The 17,176-nt window shown below is 37.3% G+C and overlaps 1 protein-coding gene across 2 annotated transcripts in view; it reads left to right on the forward strand.

Annotated features, from left to right (window-relative positions):
* The window catches only part of CFAP47 (cilia and flagella associated protein 47), a 504,014-nt gene that overhangs the window by 49,748 nt on the left and 437,090 nt on the right, over nucleotides 1-17,176 (forward strand). For both annotated transcript variants that reach the window (XM_027534335.1, XM_027534336.1), the window contains exons 14-19: nucleotides 960-1,176; nucleotides 1,471-1,712; nucleotides 6,500-6,630; nucleotides 7,355-7,477; nucleotides 10,394-10,525; nucleotides 15,163-15,240. In XM_027534335.1, coding sequence (XP_027390136.1) covers nucleotides 960-1,176; nucleotides 1,471-1,712; nucleotides 6,500-6,630; nucleotides 7,355-7,477; nucleotides 10,394-10,525; nucleotides 15,163-15,240 — 923 coding nt within the window. The remainder of the gene's footprint in view (nucleotides 1-959; nucleotides 1,177-1,470; nucleotides 1,713-6,499; nucleotides 6,631-7,354; nucleotides 7,478-10,393; nucleotides 10,526-15,162; nucleotides 15,241-17,176) is intronic.

A 17,176-nucleotide genomic window follows, 5' to 3' on the forward strand; every position in this document is an offset into this window, starting at 1 on the left:
TTCACCTATAATGGACTGGTGCTGTTGCTGCTAAGTCGCTTCAGTCGTGTCCGACTCTGTGCGACCCCAGAGACGGCAGCCCACCAGGCTCCGCCGTCCCTGGGATTCTCCAGGCAAGAGCACAGGACTGGGTTGCCATTTCCTTCTCCAATGCATGACAGTGAAAAGTGAAAGTGAAGTCGCTCAGTCATGTCCGATCCTCAGCGACCCCATGGACTACAGCCTATCAGACTCCTCCATCCATGGGATTTTCCAGGCAAGAGGACTGGAGTGGGGTGCCATTGCCTTCTCCGTAATGGACTGCTACTTAGTGAAAAGAATAGACTATTGACACATGAAACATCTTAAATGGATCTCCAGAGAACTTGCTGAATGAAAGAAATCAGAGGAAAAAACACACTTTCTATATTATTCCACTCATATTAAAGTCTGGAAAATGCAACCTGATCTATCGTGACATAAAGCAAATGAGTGGTTGTCTGGAAAGGGGGAATACAGAGGATGGTGGTAGGGAGAAACTATGAAAAGGTACAAGAATACTTTTTGGAGTTATATAAAAACTTTGGGCATTTAAAGAGAAAAACAAAATTTAAATAATGAGTCATGGGAAAGTTGCCAGTTTCTGTAAATTCTGGATAAGTGAACATAGATGCATTCATGAGAGTGGAGAGGGTGTTGGAGTATGCAAATTTGTGTACTGAGATGAGTTATAATTAGTGATAGTAATTTTGTCATGTAATTTTCCATATCAGAATCTATTTGAATTTTGGCCAATAACCTCTAACCATCAAGTTATGAACATCTTTATAAAACACTCTCTTAATAATTTCTGATATTATAGTATTTTAAGTGCTATTTTAAATGAATTAATCGATCAAAATATAGTGTGAATACTTGCAAAAATAAGTCAATGAATACATTTTTCAGCAATTAAACTTAGTAACTTTTTGTTTTTTCAGGGCCCTCTGTCCTTAACTTTGGTGATGTTTGTGTGAACTCAACAAATACTCATCTACTACATATTATTAATATGCTACCAATTCACATTCTGATGCAATTAGATGTCAGTTTGGAAGAACTTAAGAAAACCAGCCAATTTTCATATGTGATTCCACCTACAACTAATACTTATATTTCAGTGATATTTGAATCTCCCACCATTGGAAAATTTTGGAAGTAGGATTTATTTTCAAATTTCTATTTGCTAGAATCAAAAATGTCCTTTTGTGTATTTGCCCCAATTATTTTTGTATATGTCATATTTGGTTCTAAAAGGTAGGAACTATATGTGCAGCAATTTGTGGATTCATATTTCAGTGTAATTACCTTTCATAATTATTTTGATTTATTTTTTTTACTAAGAATTGTGGATATCAATCCATAATATATGCATTTTTACATGTACCTGAAGTCTGTCATTCAGTTAAGAGCTGTTATCCATTCAATCTGGATGCTTTTGCTGTGTTACAGGTCTTTCACCTTCACAGTGAACAATATGCCTGGTGGACACATCCTAGTGATGGCAGTTGTCCTGCCAGTAAGACTTCAGCTATCTTCTAATGAGCTGATACTGAGACCACGAGGCTTCTTGGTGAAAACATGTTTTAGGGGGACGGTTAGGATGTATAATCATCAGAATTACTTTGTCAAATTTGAATGGCAACCGATAAATACAGGAAAGGGGATGGCATTTTCCATTCGTCCAGCTAAAGGTAAGTTTATTCTGTTTGTTTGATTTAGACATTCATTTATTCGTGTGTTCAGGCCTTAGTTATATCTTAAGTGTATACTGCATAAAGGTGCTAAGAATGTATAAGTACATCACATATGATCTTGTGACAATGGGACATTCCTGCCCTCTTAGCTTCCCTGTGTCCTTTCCTCCCCCTCCCTCCCTCTTTATATCTAATTTAGGAATAGTCTTCATTTGAGATCTAAGTAGACTATACTTCAGATCACAAAGGAGTCCTGGCATTTAGAATTCTTGTCTTAGGTGATTTTCCTGGGAAAATCATTTCCAAATCATGACTTTTGTATAACTCTACTGGCACAGTGCTAAAGAATTTGCCTACAATACAGGAGATGCATGAGATGTGGATTTGATCCCTGGTTTGGGAAGATCCCCTGGAGGAGGAAAATGCATCCTACTCCAGTATTCTTGCCTGAAAAATCCCATGGACAGAGGAGCCTAGCAGGCTACAGTCCATAGAGTCGCAAAGATTCAGACATGACTGAGTGTGCACCAGTGTTGTTAATGGGGAGTGTTATAAACAAGCTTGAGTATTAATTTAAGGGGCTTTCCTGGTGGCTCAGATGGTAAAGAATCTGCTGGTAATGCAGGAGACCCAGGCTCAATCCCTGGGTTGGGAAGATCCCCTGGAGAAAGAAATGGCAACCCACTCCAGTATTCTTGCCTGTATAATTCCATGGACAGAGGAGCCTGGCAGGCTACACCCCTTGGGATCACAAAGAGTCGGACACTAAGTGACTGAACACTTTAATACTTCACTTAATTTTAGGGCAGATATATTCAGAGATGGTAACAACAAGTGGAGGAGGAGGACTGTTCTTTTATTATGACTGGAGATCATTGTTATAACTGTATTTAATCTTTTTATTAATCTGGATAGATTTAGCACAATCCCAGATTATAATTTATTAAGGATTTGAGATATACTTCCTCTGAATATTCAGCAGATTCATTTGACCAAGATCTTTTTGTTGTTGTTGTTACTAATGCTGGAAGTATTGGGTCCTGCCCCAATCTACGGAGAAGGCGATGGCACCCCACTCCAGTACTCTTGCCTAGAAAATCCCATGGACGGAGGAGCCTGTTAGGCTGCAGTCCATGGGGTCGCGAAGAGTCGGACACGACTGAGTGACTTCACTTTCATTTTTCGCTTTCATGCATTGGAGAAGGAAATGGCAACCCACTCCAGTGTTCTTGCCTGGAGAATCCCAGGGACGGGGGAGCCTGGTGGGCTGCCATCTATGGGGTCGCACAGAGTTGGACACGACTGAAGCAACTTAGCAGCAGCAGCAGCAGCAGCCCCAATATAGAGAAAAGCTGAGTAAATGATCAGAGAAGAAAAAGGAATTATTTGTGTAGATTTCAGAGTTTCTTTATAAACCTTCTCCAGTTTTTTTCAGCAGGTGTCAGATGTAGTTTTATTATCTGCATTCCAGATATAGGTTTTGATCAAGCATGTGATACGGCACTAAAGGTATCTGAAAAGCACTGCGCATAAGCACTTTTCCTTGTATTTCTCCATCCTAGCCACGGTTGAGTGGTTGGGCTTCCCCCTTATGGCTACCATGAAAATGCTGTGACAAAGATTCATTAGTCAAAAGTGGAATTACAATGCAGTGGTAAAAGAATCTGCTTGCCAATGCACAGGATGCAAGAGACACTATTATAGAATTAACAAGTTTTTAACTTAGAGGTTTCCCTGGTGGCTCAGGGGTAAGAATTCCACCTGCCAATGCAAGAGATACAAGTTTGATCATTGAGACAGGAAGATTCCCTAGAGGAGGAAATGGCAGCCCATTCCAGGATTCTTGCCTGGAGCCTGGTGGGCTGTAGTCTATGGGGTCACAGAGAATCAGACACGACTGAGCACACACATACACAAACTTCTCATGGTTTTTAGTGCTGTGTTTTACAGAAAAAAATAATTGCTTTTCTTTGGATTGCTCATAGCATGTCTTATCTTTTTTTTTAATCAAAGGAAAAACAAAGACATTTAATTCCAAATACAGTATGAGTAGGCCATGACTGAGCATGCAATGAACAAAAATAACAGTGTTTCTGTGAATGATATCATTAGCCTTTAAGTACTTTTAGTTTTTTTTTAGAACACAAATGCTACAATACTTCAGTGTATTTCATATATTATTGAGGAAAGTATGCATGATTTATACACATAGATTTCTCTTATATCATTTTCTGTTTAATGCTCAGAATTTTCATAAAATAATTACTCAATTTTATTTTTGCCTCTTTGTATAGATCATTTTATTGAGTCCCGTTTTCTATGTCCCTTTTGTTATATTACCATCTGAACCATGGTGGCCCAGGAGTTAAAGCGTCTGCCTGCAATGCGGGAGACCTGGGTTTGATCCCTGGGTTGGGAAGATCCACTGGAGAAGGAAATGGCAACCCACTCCAGTATTCTTGCCTGGAGAATCTCATGGACAGAGGAGCCTGGTGGGCTACAGTCCATGGAGTTGCAAAGAGCAGGACACAACTGAGCGACTTCACTTTCACTTTTGTTATATTGTGTTGGGGAAGAAGACATTTTCTCCTACCCTTAAGTCATGTCCGACTCTTGGTGACCCCATGGCCTCCCTGACGATCACCAGCTCCTGGAGTCTACTCAAACTCATCTCCATTGAGTTTGTAGTGACATCCAACCATCTCATCCTCTGTCATCCCCTTCTCCTCATGCCTTCAAACTTTCCCAGGATCAGGGTCTTTTCCAGTGAGTCAGCTCTTCGTATCAGGTGGCCAAAGTATTGGAGTTTCAGCTTCAACATCAGTCCTTCCAATGAACACCCAGGACTGATCTCCTTTAGGATGGACTGGTTAGATCTCCCTGCAGTCCAAGGGACTCTTCAGGAGTCTTCTCTAACACCACAGTTCAAAAGCATCAATTCTTCGGCGCTCAGCTTTCTTTATAGTACAACTCTCACATCCATACGTGACTACTGGAAAAACTATAGCCTTGATGAGACAGACCTTTGTTGGTAATGTCTCTCCTTTTTAATATGCTGTCTAGGTTGGTCATAACTTTCCTTCCAAGGAGTAAGCGTCTTTTAATTTCACGGCTGCAGTCACCATCTGCAGTGACTTTGGAGCCCAAAAAAATAAAGTCTGAAACTGTTTCCACTGTTTCCCCATCTATTTCCCATGAAGTGATGGGACCGGATGCCATGATCTTTGTTTTCTGAATGTTGAGCTTTAAGCCAACTTTTTCACTCTGTTCTTTCACTTTCAACAAGAGGCTCTTTAGTTCTTTGCTTTCTGCCATAAGGGTGGTGTCTTCTGCATATCTGAGGTTATTGACATTTCTCCTGGCAATCTTGATTCCAGCTTGTGCTTCCTCCAGCCCAGCATTTCTCATGATGTACTCTGCATATAAGTTAAATAAGCAGGGTGACAATATATAGCCTTGATGTACTTTCCCGACTTGGAACCAGTCTGTTGTTCCATGTTCAGTTCTAACTGTTGCTTCCTGACCTGCATACAGATTTCTCAAGAGGCAGGTCAGGTGGTCTGGTATTCCCATCTCTTTTAGAATTTTCCACAGTTTATTGTGATCCACACAGTCAAAGGCTTTGGCATAGTCAATAAAGCAGAAATAGGTGTTTTTCTGGAAATCTCTTGTTTTTTCAATGATCCAGCAAATGTTGCCAATTTGATCTCTGGTTCCTCTGCCTTTTCTAAAGCTAGCTTGAACATCTGGAAGTTCACAGTTCACGTACTGTTGAAGCCTGGCTTGGAGACTTTTAAGCATTACTAGCATGTGAGTGCAATTAAGAATTAAATTGACAGATTAACAGGAGAAAAGCAAAAGTTTCATAACATATATTGATGAGAGAGACCCAGGAAAACCCAATAACTTGACAGAGTGGCCAAAATCCTCAGCTTAAATATCATCTTCAACTAAAGGCAAAAGTGGATGTTTGAGATAGTGGCTTGGGGCTTCAAAGGAGAGAAAACAAATTCACATGGAGATGGGATAGCAAATGTTTGGGAAACAAATATTTGCTGTGTCATGCAAAGACCAGAATTGAGGAAACTACCATCATATGTGAGTCAGCCTGACTCAAGGCAAAGTTTGCTGTGATTGTCACTCATCTCTCTGTTCAGTGTCCTGTGCCTTTGAATCTTAGATGATCCTGCCTTTCTGAGGGAATAGCTTCTAAGTCATTCTTTCCATCAAGTATTATTTTCTTAGTCCAAAGGAGATGATAATTTAAACACGTAAAGCAATTCACAGCAAATGTGCCTGATCCCTCCTGGGTTCTAAATCTATTTGAATTACAGAAATGTGTTAGTAAAAACTACATCAGAAGTTACGTATCTCGGTATGTGAACATTGAAACGAACAAGCAAAAAGAAGCCTCTTGTTAATGATAATTCCTTCCTCAAAAAAACTGGATGAATGGTGTATTTCAGAGTGTTGAGAAATGTGGAGGGGATGTTTGAACAGGGATCACAAATAAGTTTATACCATCTAGATATAAAGTAATTTCTAATCCTAGAGTGTCACTTCATTGATAAATTTTAATTTTTTCTAAATATTAGCATATTTTTTTATCAAATATTGTGATATGTCTATTAAAGTTAGAGTATAAGGTGTTCCCTGTAGTTTGTTTAATTCAAATAGGTTTTAAATGTCATTATATTTATATGCCAGTTCTAATTTTAGATATTAAAAAATAAATATAATAAAGATGTGGTATAACTTTCTTATTCTCTCTAAATTCTCTGTAGGCACTGTTGAACCATACTGCTCATTGGAATGTGAAGTAACATGGCAGCCGGGTTTTGATTCTCCAGAAAGGGGAGAATTTATTCTTCATGTCAGTGAAGGAAACACGCTGAAACTGAAATGTCTTGCACATGTAATGATTTTTATTTTGAGGGCTCTAAATTGGTTGGTATGCATATGTGTATATGAAAGTGAAAGTGTTAGTCGCTCAGTCGTGTCTGACTCTGTGCGTCTCCATGGACTGTAGCCCACAAGGCTCCACTATCTGTGGAATTCTCCAGGCAAGAATAATGGAGTGGAGTGGGTTGCCATGTCCTTCTCCAGGGGATCTTCCCAACCCAGGGATCGAACCCAGGTCTCCTGCATTGCAGGCAGATTCTTTACTGTTTGAGCTACCTGGGAAGCCAAACAGCTGTGTATATATGCTGCTGCTGCTAAGTCGCTTCCCCACTCTCAGATAAGCAAAGTATGCATTATCAGTATGTTAAGCTCTTTGAGAAGACTTCTAGTAGAAACTTGCCTGGATAATATTTTGACACACACATTATTTCCCACATTGTACATAGTGGGGTAGGTGATCTCTAATATCCCCTACAGTGACTGTTCTACACGATTCTCAGTCATGGATTTACCTCCTCCTTAGAGTTTTCTTGCTTTCCCTGCCTTCTTCAGTTTAGGATTACATTATAAATATTCAATTCTTTTCTCTTAAACACACCATAAAATCTGATAACACTTCATATTTTAGAAATTTCTGTGAAGCTGAAAAAGCTTGAGTTATCTGATGGGAGATTAAAAAAAAAAAAAACATGTTTACAATTATTTCAATTTCATGTTCTGTCTCTTCTTATTATTAGCTTGGACACTCCAAGGTAACATTTTTAGAGCCACGGATACTCTTTAGCAATAGCCCTCAAGGGCTAACAACTTGGAGGAAAGCCATTCTTCACAATGTAGGACAAAACCATGCTTATTTCAAGGTAATGTAGAATCTTGGAATCTTACTTGAATCAGATCATATTATAACTTGAAATATGTGTTTGCTATGAGTTCTGTGCCATTAATACTTTAGCCTTTATACATTGGCTAATGTTAATATTTTGATTTTTCATATGAGATTTATCTGAATACATTTCATCTATTATAATACTTTGTCCTTTTAATTTCCCATAAAATTTGCCTCTTTCTGTCTCTCTCTTCCTTAGTCTCTCCTTTTTTTCTTCTCTTACCCCTCTTTTTCTTTCTTTCTGTTATTTTGTTTTATTGGGAAAAAAAGATGATGTAGAAAAAAATTGAAAAAAAACATACATTTTTTGTTATATTCAGTATATGCTTTTCCTTTTTGCCCTCATTTTCACTCTGTCATTAAGACTGTTACAGTAGCAAGTGGGACCTAGATGAAGACCATTCTAAAGATACACTGTTTATAGTTATTACTCCTGATTTAATTTGTGTGGTGTGTGATATTTAAATTGGGCTTCCCTGGTGGCTCAGATAGTTAAGAATCTGACTGCAATGCAGGAGACCCAGGATCAATCCCTGGGTGGTGGTGGTTGTTTAAACCAACATTAAAATCTCCTAATAGTGACAGTAGAGGTTAGTATTTGAGAGCTTTCTTTCAAGCTTTATATTTACATGTCTTCTACCCAAACAAGCAAAGGAGAATACCCTTTTCTACTCTGTTGTTCAAAATTAGTTCTTAGATCTTAGGGGGTGTTCCGTCATCCTAAAAATCTTAACCAATTTCCCTTCAAATTATTCTGACTTAGGGAATGATCAGATCAGATCAGTCACTCAGTCATGTCCGACTCTTTGCGACCCCATGAATCGCAGCATGCCAGGCCTCCTTGTCCGTCACCAACTCCCGGAGTTCACTCAGACTCACGTCCATAGAGTCAGTGATGCCATCCAGCCATCTCATCCTCTGTCGTCCCCTTTTCCTCTTGCCCCCAATCCCTCCCAGCATCAGAGTCTTTTCCAGTGAGTCAACTCTCTTCGCATGAGGTGGCCAAAGTACTGGAGTTTCAGCTTGAGCATCATTCCTTCCAAAGAAATCCCAGGGCTAATCTCCTTCAGAATGGACTGGTTGGATCTCCTTGCAGTCCAAGGGACTCTCAAGAGTCTTCTCCAACACCACAGTTCAAAAACATCAATTCTTCAGTGCTCAGCCTTCTTCACAGTCCAACTCTCACATCCATACATGACCACAGGAAAAACCATAGCCTTGACTAGACGAACCTTTGTTGGCAAAGTAATGTCTCTGCTTTTGAATATGCTATCTAGGTTGGTCATAACTTTCCTTCCAAGGAGTAAGCGTCTTTTAATTTCATGGCTGCAGTCACCATCTGCAGGGATTTTGGAGCCCAGAAAAATAAAGCCTGACACTGGTTCCACTGTTTCCCCATCTATTTCCCATAAAGTGATAGGACTGGATGCCATGATCTTCATTTTCTGAATGTTGAGCCTTAAGCCAACTTTTTCATTCTCCTCGTAAACCTTCATCAAGAGGCTTTTTAGTTCCTCTTCACTTTCTGCCATAAGGGTGGTGTCATCTGCATATCTGAGGTTATTGATATTTCTCCTAGCAATCTTGATTCCAGCTTGTGTTTCTTCCAGTCCAGCGTTTCTCATGATGTACTCTGCATATAAGTTAAATAAACAGGGTGACAATATACAGCCTTGACGTACTCCTTTTCCTATTTGGAACCAGTCTGTTGTTCCATGTCCAGTTCTAACTGTTGCTTCCTGACCTGCATATAGGTTTCTCAAGAGGCAGGTCAGGTGGTCTGGTATTCCCATCTCTTGAAGAATTTTCCACAGTTTATTGTGGTCCACACAGTCAAAGGCTTTGGCATAGTCAAGAAAGCAGAGATAGATGTTTTTCTGGAACTCTCTTGCTTTTTCCATGATCCAGCTGATGCTGGCAATTTGATCTCTGGTTCCTCTGCCTTTTCTAAAACCAGCTTGAACATCAGGAAGTTCACAGTTCACATATTGCTGAAGCCTGGTTTGGAGAATTTTGAGCATTACTTTACTAGCGTGTGAGATGAGTGCAATTGTGCGGTAGTTTGAGCATTCTTTGGTATTGCCTTTCTTTGGGATTGGAATGAAAACTGACCTTTTTCAGTCCTGTGGCTACTGCTGAGTTTTCCAAATTTGCTGGCATATTGAGTGCAGCATTTTCACAGAAGCATCTTTCAGGATTTGGAATAACTCAACTGGAATTCTATCACCTCCACTAGCTTTGTTCGTAGTGATGCTTTCTAAGGCCCACTTGACTTCACATTCCAGAATGTCTGGCTCTAGGTGAGTGATCACACCATCGTGATTATCTGGGTCATGAAGATCTTTTTTGTACAGTTCTTCTGTGTATTCTTGCCATGATAGATAAACCTAATTTGGCTTCTGACAAACCATACCTTAACTCTTTTGGTAAGTTACTTTTTTGAAGGTTGAAATGATATATTAGACACTGGGCTATGAAGTAAATAATAAAGAAGAGGAGGTTACCTCATCAACTTGCCTTCCCACTAACTTTGCTTTCATTTTTTTAGGATCAGGGCAAAGGCAAGCTATCAAAATAGTATCTAGAATTTTGGCATCTCTCCAACAGATATATCTCATTGTTTTGTAAGTTTTTCAAAGTCTCAAAACGACTTCATTGTCCTATTTGAATTGGAAGATGTCACTGCTGAAAGTTCTATTTGTGGATTAGGGGTGCAAATCCTTGTTGAACTTCAAAATGTTTGTTTTGAAGTTGAAAATCTATTCAAATCATCTCAAGCCCTGTACCTATAGGTCATCTCTCTGTGTAGTGGTGTAGAAGCAAACTATGAAAATTTTGGAATGATAACTTTAAAGGATAATGTCACATTTCTACAAATTTTTGATTACAGGTTTGTGACCAGAGTCTTTTGTCTATGATTCACATTGTTCCATCACAAGGAATCATTCCACTGGGGGGACTAACTGTTCTCAATATCTCCTGTACTCCTACCGTTAAAGAAAAATTTGACATAAGAACAAAGGTATGTTTATGCATATGTGTTCTCACTTCTTATATATGTCTCTATGGATTTGTTTGGTTATGATATTTATAATAGTAGGTATAATGCTATAAAATGTTGTGTACTTGTTCATTCTTAGAAAGCTTGTTTTAATGGTTTCTTCTAATGGGGATGGGTTTTAATATTATGATACTAAAGAGTAGTTTAAAGCATTTCCTTTGTTTTTCTATTCTAAATTTCTAAATGAGTTAGCTCTAAAGAAGTGTAGTTTGTAAAGATCTTTGGCCCATTTTTTGATTGGGTCGTTTATTTTTCTGGAGTTGAGCTGTAGGAGTTGCTTGTATATTTTTGAGATTAGTTGTTTGTCGGTTGCTTCATTTGCTATTATTTTCTCCCATTCTGAAGGCTGTCTTTTCACCTTGCTAATAGTTTCCTTTGATGTGCAGAAGCTTTTAAGGTTAATTAGGTCCCATTTGTTTATTTTTGCTTTTATTTCCAATATTCTGGGAGGTGGGTCATAGAGGATCCTGCTGTGATGTATGTCGGAGAGTGTTTTGCCTATGTTCTCCTCTAGGAGTTTTATAGTTTCTGGTCTTACGTTTAGATCTTTAATCCATTTTGAGTTTATTTTTGTGTATGGTGTTAGAAAGTGGTCTAGTTTCATTCTTTTACAAGTGGTTGACCAGATTTCCCAGCACCACTTGTTAAAGAGATTGTCTTTAATCCATTGTATATTCTTGCCTCCTTTGTCAAAGATAAGGTGTCCATATGTGAGTGGATTTATCTCTGGGCTTTCTATTTTATTCCATTGAAGTAAGCCAGAAGGAAAAACATAAATACAGTATACTAACGCATATATATGGAATTTAAAGATGGTAACAATAACCCGGTGTACGAGACAGCAAAAGAGAAACTGATGTATAGAACAGTCTTATGGACTCTGTGGGAGAGGGAGAGGGTGGGAAGATTTGGGAGAATGGCATTGAAACATGTAAAATATCATGTAAGAAACGAGTTGCCAGTCCAGGTTCAATGCACGATACTGGATGCTTGGGGCTAGTGCACTGGGACGACCCAGAGGGATGGTATGGGGAGGGAGAAGGGAGGAGGGTTCAGGATGGGGAACACATGTATACCTGTGATGGATTCATTTTGATATTTGGCAAAACTAATACAATTATGTAAAGTTTAAAAATAAAATAAAAGAAAAGAAAAAAAATAAAAGAAAAAAAAATAAATATAAAAAAAAATAAAGAAGTGCAGTTTGCAAAGATCTAAAAAATAAGCAACCTTATCTATACCATCTGTTGTGAAAATGGTTAGCAGAACTTGACAAGAGGATTTGTAGAAAATATTTTTGATGAAAGTTGCTAATGGAAGTTTGTACTAAGTTGAAATGGATACCTTTCATCAATTCCAGGCCTTTTTCACATGAACTTGGAATATTTGACATCTCTAACTTGTGACAAGCCCTCACTAGTCACAAAGCAAAGGATTGTTTTCTCCATGGTATTAAAAAATAACTAAGGAAAAAATAATCAATTTTGGGTGTTAATTCTAAATAGCTTTAATAACTATAGGAATTAGAGATAAATTATATATGAATTTCTTAGTATTTTATGTTCATGGAATTATGTGAATAAAAAGATACTACCTTGATTTTAAGGATTTCTCTAAGAGTTCATTAAACAGGAAAAAAAACATGTAAGATGAGTCTGTAATAAATTTTATTTATTAAATAAACTCATGGAATACTCTTCAATTTGATGATCAACTGTGTACATTAACCCACATTAAAAAAATAGCATGTATGCTATCATCAGATCAAAATGAATAGCTTAAGATGTATCCCCCATTTTATCCTTCAATTTCTCATAACTGTTAGTTCTTAAATAACATGTAGCTTAATATAATAAATATCAATTTGCTTGGCCCTGAAATAAATAACCTAATAATTATATCCTACCTTTATAAAGAATTATACACTGAAATATGTTTATAAATTACATATTATGATATATGGTCTGATATTTGGACAGAATTTTTTATATGTTTATATGTTTATGGAAAAAGTAAAAAATATAGCCACTAAAATGTAGGTTTTACTGAGAGATTAACTGGCACTGTATTTCAAAGAACTATACTGCTTTTACAAAGTTTATCTTTTTAGCATTATAATATAATGAGATTCATTTATTCATCTATTCCCTGGGTATTTATTGGGCATACATTATGTGTTAGGCTCTTCTGTACATGCTAGGAATGTAAAATTGAACAAGATAACTAGAGTCCTTGTTCTCTGAGAGTGTACAATCTGATGGAGGATGCAAACAACTCAAAATTAAAAGATAGTATGCTAAGTATAATGATGGAGAAATGCAGTAGGCTAAGGGAGTATACAGGAGAGGTTTGCCACCCAGGCTTAACACGGTCAGAGGCAGTTTCCGAGGGGAAGATGCATCTAAAAGGCACCAAAGTTAAAAGTCACCCAGAGGAAAGGGATAGTAGTGGGGTGAAGGAGGAGAAGAAGAAAAAGTACTTGAGGAACCATGATCAGATATAGGAAAGAGTGAGCTACGAGGCAGATATGAAAAAACTTAGTTTAACATGGCTTTATAGATTGAATGATAGTGGAGAAAGATATAAATATTTAGAGACCTGTATAAATTTTAGGTCATACAGGTCCTTATCAACAACTTAGGAACTCAAAATTTTGTTTTAAGAACTATGAGTCTTTAAGCATGGAGAGTTTCACAATGAGATTTGCATTTTTCAGATATCACTTGGGTTTAGAGTAGCGTTAAACTGGGACTAGTGCAGTTATTAGTCTGGTAGTGATGTCCAGGAAGGAGAAGATTGTGTTCTTTGTTAGGAGACAGGATTCTAGACAAATTCTGTCAAATTTAAGAGATGAACATTTAGGGTTTGATGATTGGAAGGGGTCACATATAAGTAAAATAAGTAAGTCAAGAGTTAAACAGATGAACTACATTCAATGAGAAAGAGATTAGAGGATGAGTAGCAGATTTTAGAGGGAAATCACGAGTTTGAAGCACCTTTTGCATCCCTATGTAGAGATGTCTAATATGTCCAATAAAGAGGCCATTGCTTATGCATATTGGTCTGAAGGCTAAGGATTAATCTTAGAGATGATATAGATTATTTCTGTTACCCATATAAAGACCAAGAATGAGTGTAAGTGGGCTGAATATATTGATGAGAAGTTAAAATGATAAACTTTGTAAGAAGTTAAATAAAAAAAGAAATAGAGACAGGTAAATTGGGGCTGATCTGGAAAGAAATCACATATCACAGACTTAGATGTCCCTGTGACATCCTAGAATTCATGTCTCTGAAAATGGGCAAGAAAACACGGATGATAGACGGTTGTGAGAAATAGAGGCATAGATGAGTGTATGATTTCTGGGGCTATGAATTTGTGAGGAGTTAGATCGGTTAGATGAAGTCTTGGGAGACAGAAAGGTCAAACGAGCAATGAGTGAGGGTAGTGAATGTGTTATGGGAGCCCGGAATTTTTCATGACCCGTGAATGTAGAGGTTAGTAAAAGGGAGCCATGGGGGTTGAGACTTACATGCAGCATTCATCAGTGAAGCACATACTGATTTGTAATTACTTCTGAAGCATTGGCTTATGCTTCTTATGATTTTAGTCACGTATTTTGTTTATGTACTATATATTCTATAAATAAAATATAGAAATCATGAAGTATTATGAAGTAAGCAGTTCAGTTAATAAGACTGTCTAGATGGCACTCTGAAACAATGGTATTTTATGGTTTGTGTATAAACAATGTTACTGATTCTGTTGAAAGAGTGAAAAACATCCATGACTCTTTCTTAATTATAGTATACATTTAGATTTAAATTTTGAAGTTGACTGCTACCAATCTCATGTAGGTAGGGCTTTCAAGGAATGATATTTTCATGCTTCTGAGATTTTGATTAGACAATTATGTGTTCATGTAATCTTCAGGCTTTGTTTTTTAGGAGTTATACACCTAAATTCTTATTTCACTATCTTAATTTTCTTGAAAGAGATTGTTCAGGCAGTTCTTGGTCCACGGTTAGCCACTGCTACTTTCAACTTTTGTGACCTCAAGCCTCAGTTTTCCTCACTTGGAAATTAGGGTATTAAGAAAATACTGAAGATTTAAAAAAAGATAATGTATTTAGCAGTGTGCTTGGCCTGTATACTCAGCAATTTTTAGCTGCTCTCATTAGAATTATGGTTGTTTCGGATGTTAGTATTTTTCTATGGAAAGAAGCATGTTGTACTTAGTTTCTTGTTTTAATTTTGAATATCCTGTTGAAATTAGGTCAATACAAAAGGCTTACATGGAGTTTGAGGCAGTAATATCAAGGCAAATGGGTAGAACTCTTCAATCAAATTCACAAGCTGTCACTTAGTCCCATTTGTGGCGGAAGTTTTTAAGAGTTGAAAATTCACTTCTCTTAATTTCAATTCCATATCACAAGAAATGATGACAACTGCCAGAATAAATCTTATGACATTTATAGTATGTTATGATTATTTAAATCCTAAAATGTTATATAAATGTCAGGTAATATTTTACCTGAGAAGTATATGAGTATATTTTAGTATGGTTTCTGCAGAATTTTATGTTTCTCCTAAATAGGTTGCTATTCGCTGTGCAAAAGACATAGACCTTAGGATTGGTGGATCTGTTGAGGTTGCTGATATTGAAATCCATCCGGTAAGTATGTTACCTTTTTGTAGAATCAGTGTATGAGTGTAGTGATTTTTATTAATGTGTCCCTAGTCAGCCCATGTAGGTTAAAAAATTTTTATTATATAGTAATGTGATATAGAAATTAATATATGTAATATAAATGTAAGTAATGAAGCAGAGTATTGAACAGATTAAATGAAGGTTTAAGAATTCACCACTGATTTTAAGTATCAGAACAGTACCACAATCATTAAATTATCTGTAGACTTCATCTTGATCCTACCCCTCTTAAGAGATAACTACTTTCCTGAATTTTGTCATTATTATCTCTTTATTTTTTCTAATTGGGTTGCCACATATGTATGAATTCCTTAACTGTTTATTATTTAGTTTAGTTTATTGGTTTCTCAGCTTTATAACAAAGATATATTATCTTTGGTGCGTTACTTTTAATTGAATGTTATGTTTTTAAACTTCATCTTGATTATGTGTAGCTGTATGTTATTCATTATCCCTGCTGCTTAATAATCCATTATGTAGACATACTGTAATTTGTAGACTCATTTCATTGTGCATTCAGTTAGTGTATCTGTTTTTTTTTTTATATTACCAATACTATAGCTATGAACTTTCCTCATAGCTCAGTCGATAAAGAATGTGTCTGCAATGCAGGAGACCCAGGTTCGATTCCTGGGTTGGGAAAACCCCCTGGAGAAGGAAATGCTAACCCACTCCAGTATTCTTGCCTAGAAAATTCCATGGGGCGAGGAGCCTGGCATGCTACAGTCCATGGGGTCACAAGAATTGGACACAACTTAGTGACTAAATCACCACCACCACCATAGCTATGAACATTCATGTACATATCTTTAATGTACTTATGTAAGAGTTTCCCTAGAGGTAGAGTTGCTGAGATTATATATATTTGACTTCACAAGATAATTTCCATGTTTTTGCTCAAGTTTCCATTGTTCCATGTTCCATTGCTCCATAATTTCTTTGTAAGACTTAATATTTGCCAGTCTATTGAGTGTAAAATGGTACCTCACTGTGGTCTTGATTTGCATTTTAAAAAATTTATTTATTTTAAAATTTTTGGTTGCTCTGGGTCTTTGTTGCTTTGTGCAGGCTTTCTCTAGTTGCTGCAAATGGGGGGCTGCTCTAGTTATGGCGCTTGGGCTTCTCTTGTTGTGAAGCATGGGCTCTAGGGCATTCAGGCTTCAGTAGTTAAAGCTCATGGACTCAACAGTTGTGCCTCGGAGACTCAGTGGTTGTGACACATGGGCTTAGTTGCCCTGTGACAGTGGAATCTTCCCAGACCAGGGATCAGATTGAACCCCTGTCTCCTGCATTGACAGGTAGATTCTTATTCACTGTGCCACCAGAAAGTTCTGTATTTTCTGAACTATAATCAAATTAATTTTTGAACTATTGTTCTGTACCCTGATAAAATTTTGTTCTACAATTGGTAGAGTGCACATGCATGCTATTTTTCTTTCAGGCAAGACCTTCAGATCTGTTCTTATCTATCCAAAGAAACTTTCCCTTATCCTTTAAAAAGCCCATATGTCCCTCCTTTGTGACATTTATGTTACAGACATCTTAAATTCTGGGAACATGTCCATTGTAGCCATAGTCATATTATTTGCAGCTTATTTGCCCTTTTGTTTTTCTCTCCCCCATGACCGGTACAATTCAGGTTCTGAACTGCTGGTTGTCTCAGGTAGGGCCTTACCACCAGTCTGCACTTGAACAACATCACCACAGTTTTAGGCTTTAAGTTACGATTTTCTAAACTTTCTTTTATTCAGCGTTGAATGCATGGTAAGTCCAGACAGACCAACAGATACTAAGCTAGCTTGGCTATGGTAATGGTGATTTCTGGAGTATCCAGACTGCTTTTTTTCCATTGCTATGGTGTCCTCCTTTGTACAACATTAGACAAATATGGAGACTTTTA

The sequence above is a fragment of the Bos indicus x Bos taurus genome, chromosome X, assembly GCF_003369695.1.
Source record: "Bos indicus x Bos taurus breed Angus x Brahman F1 hybrid chromosome X, Bos_hybrid_MaternalHap_v2.0, whole genome shotgun sequence".
In the NCBI taxonomy this organism is placed as follows: domain Eukaryota; kingdom Metazoa; phylum Chordata; class Mammalia; order Artiodactyla; family Bovidae; genus Bos; species Bos indicus x Bos taurus.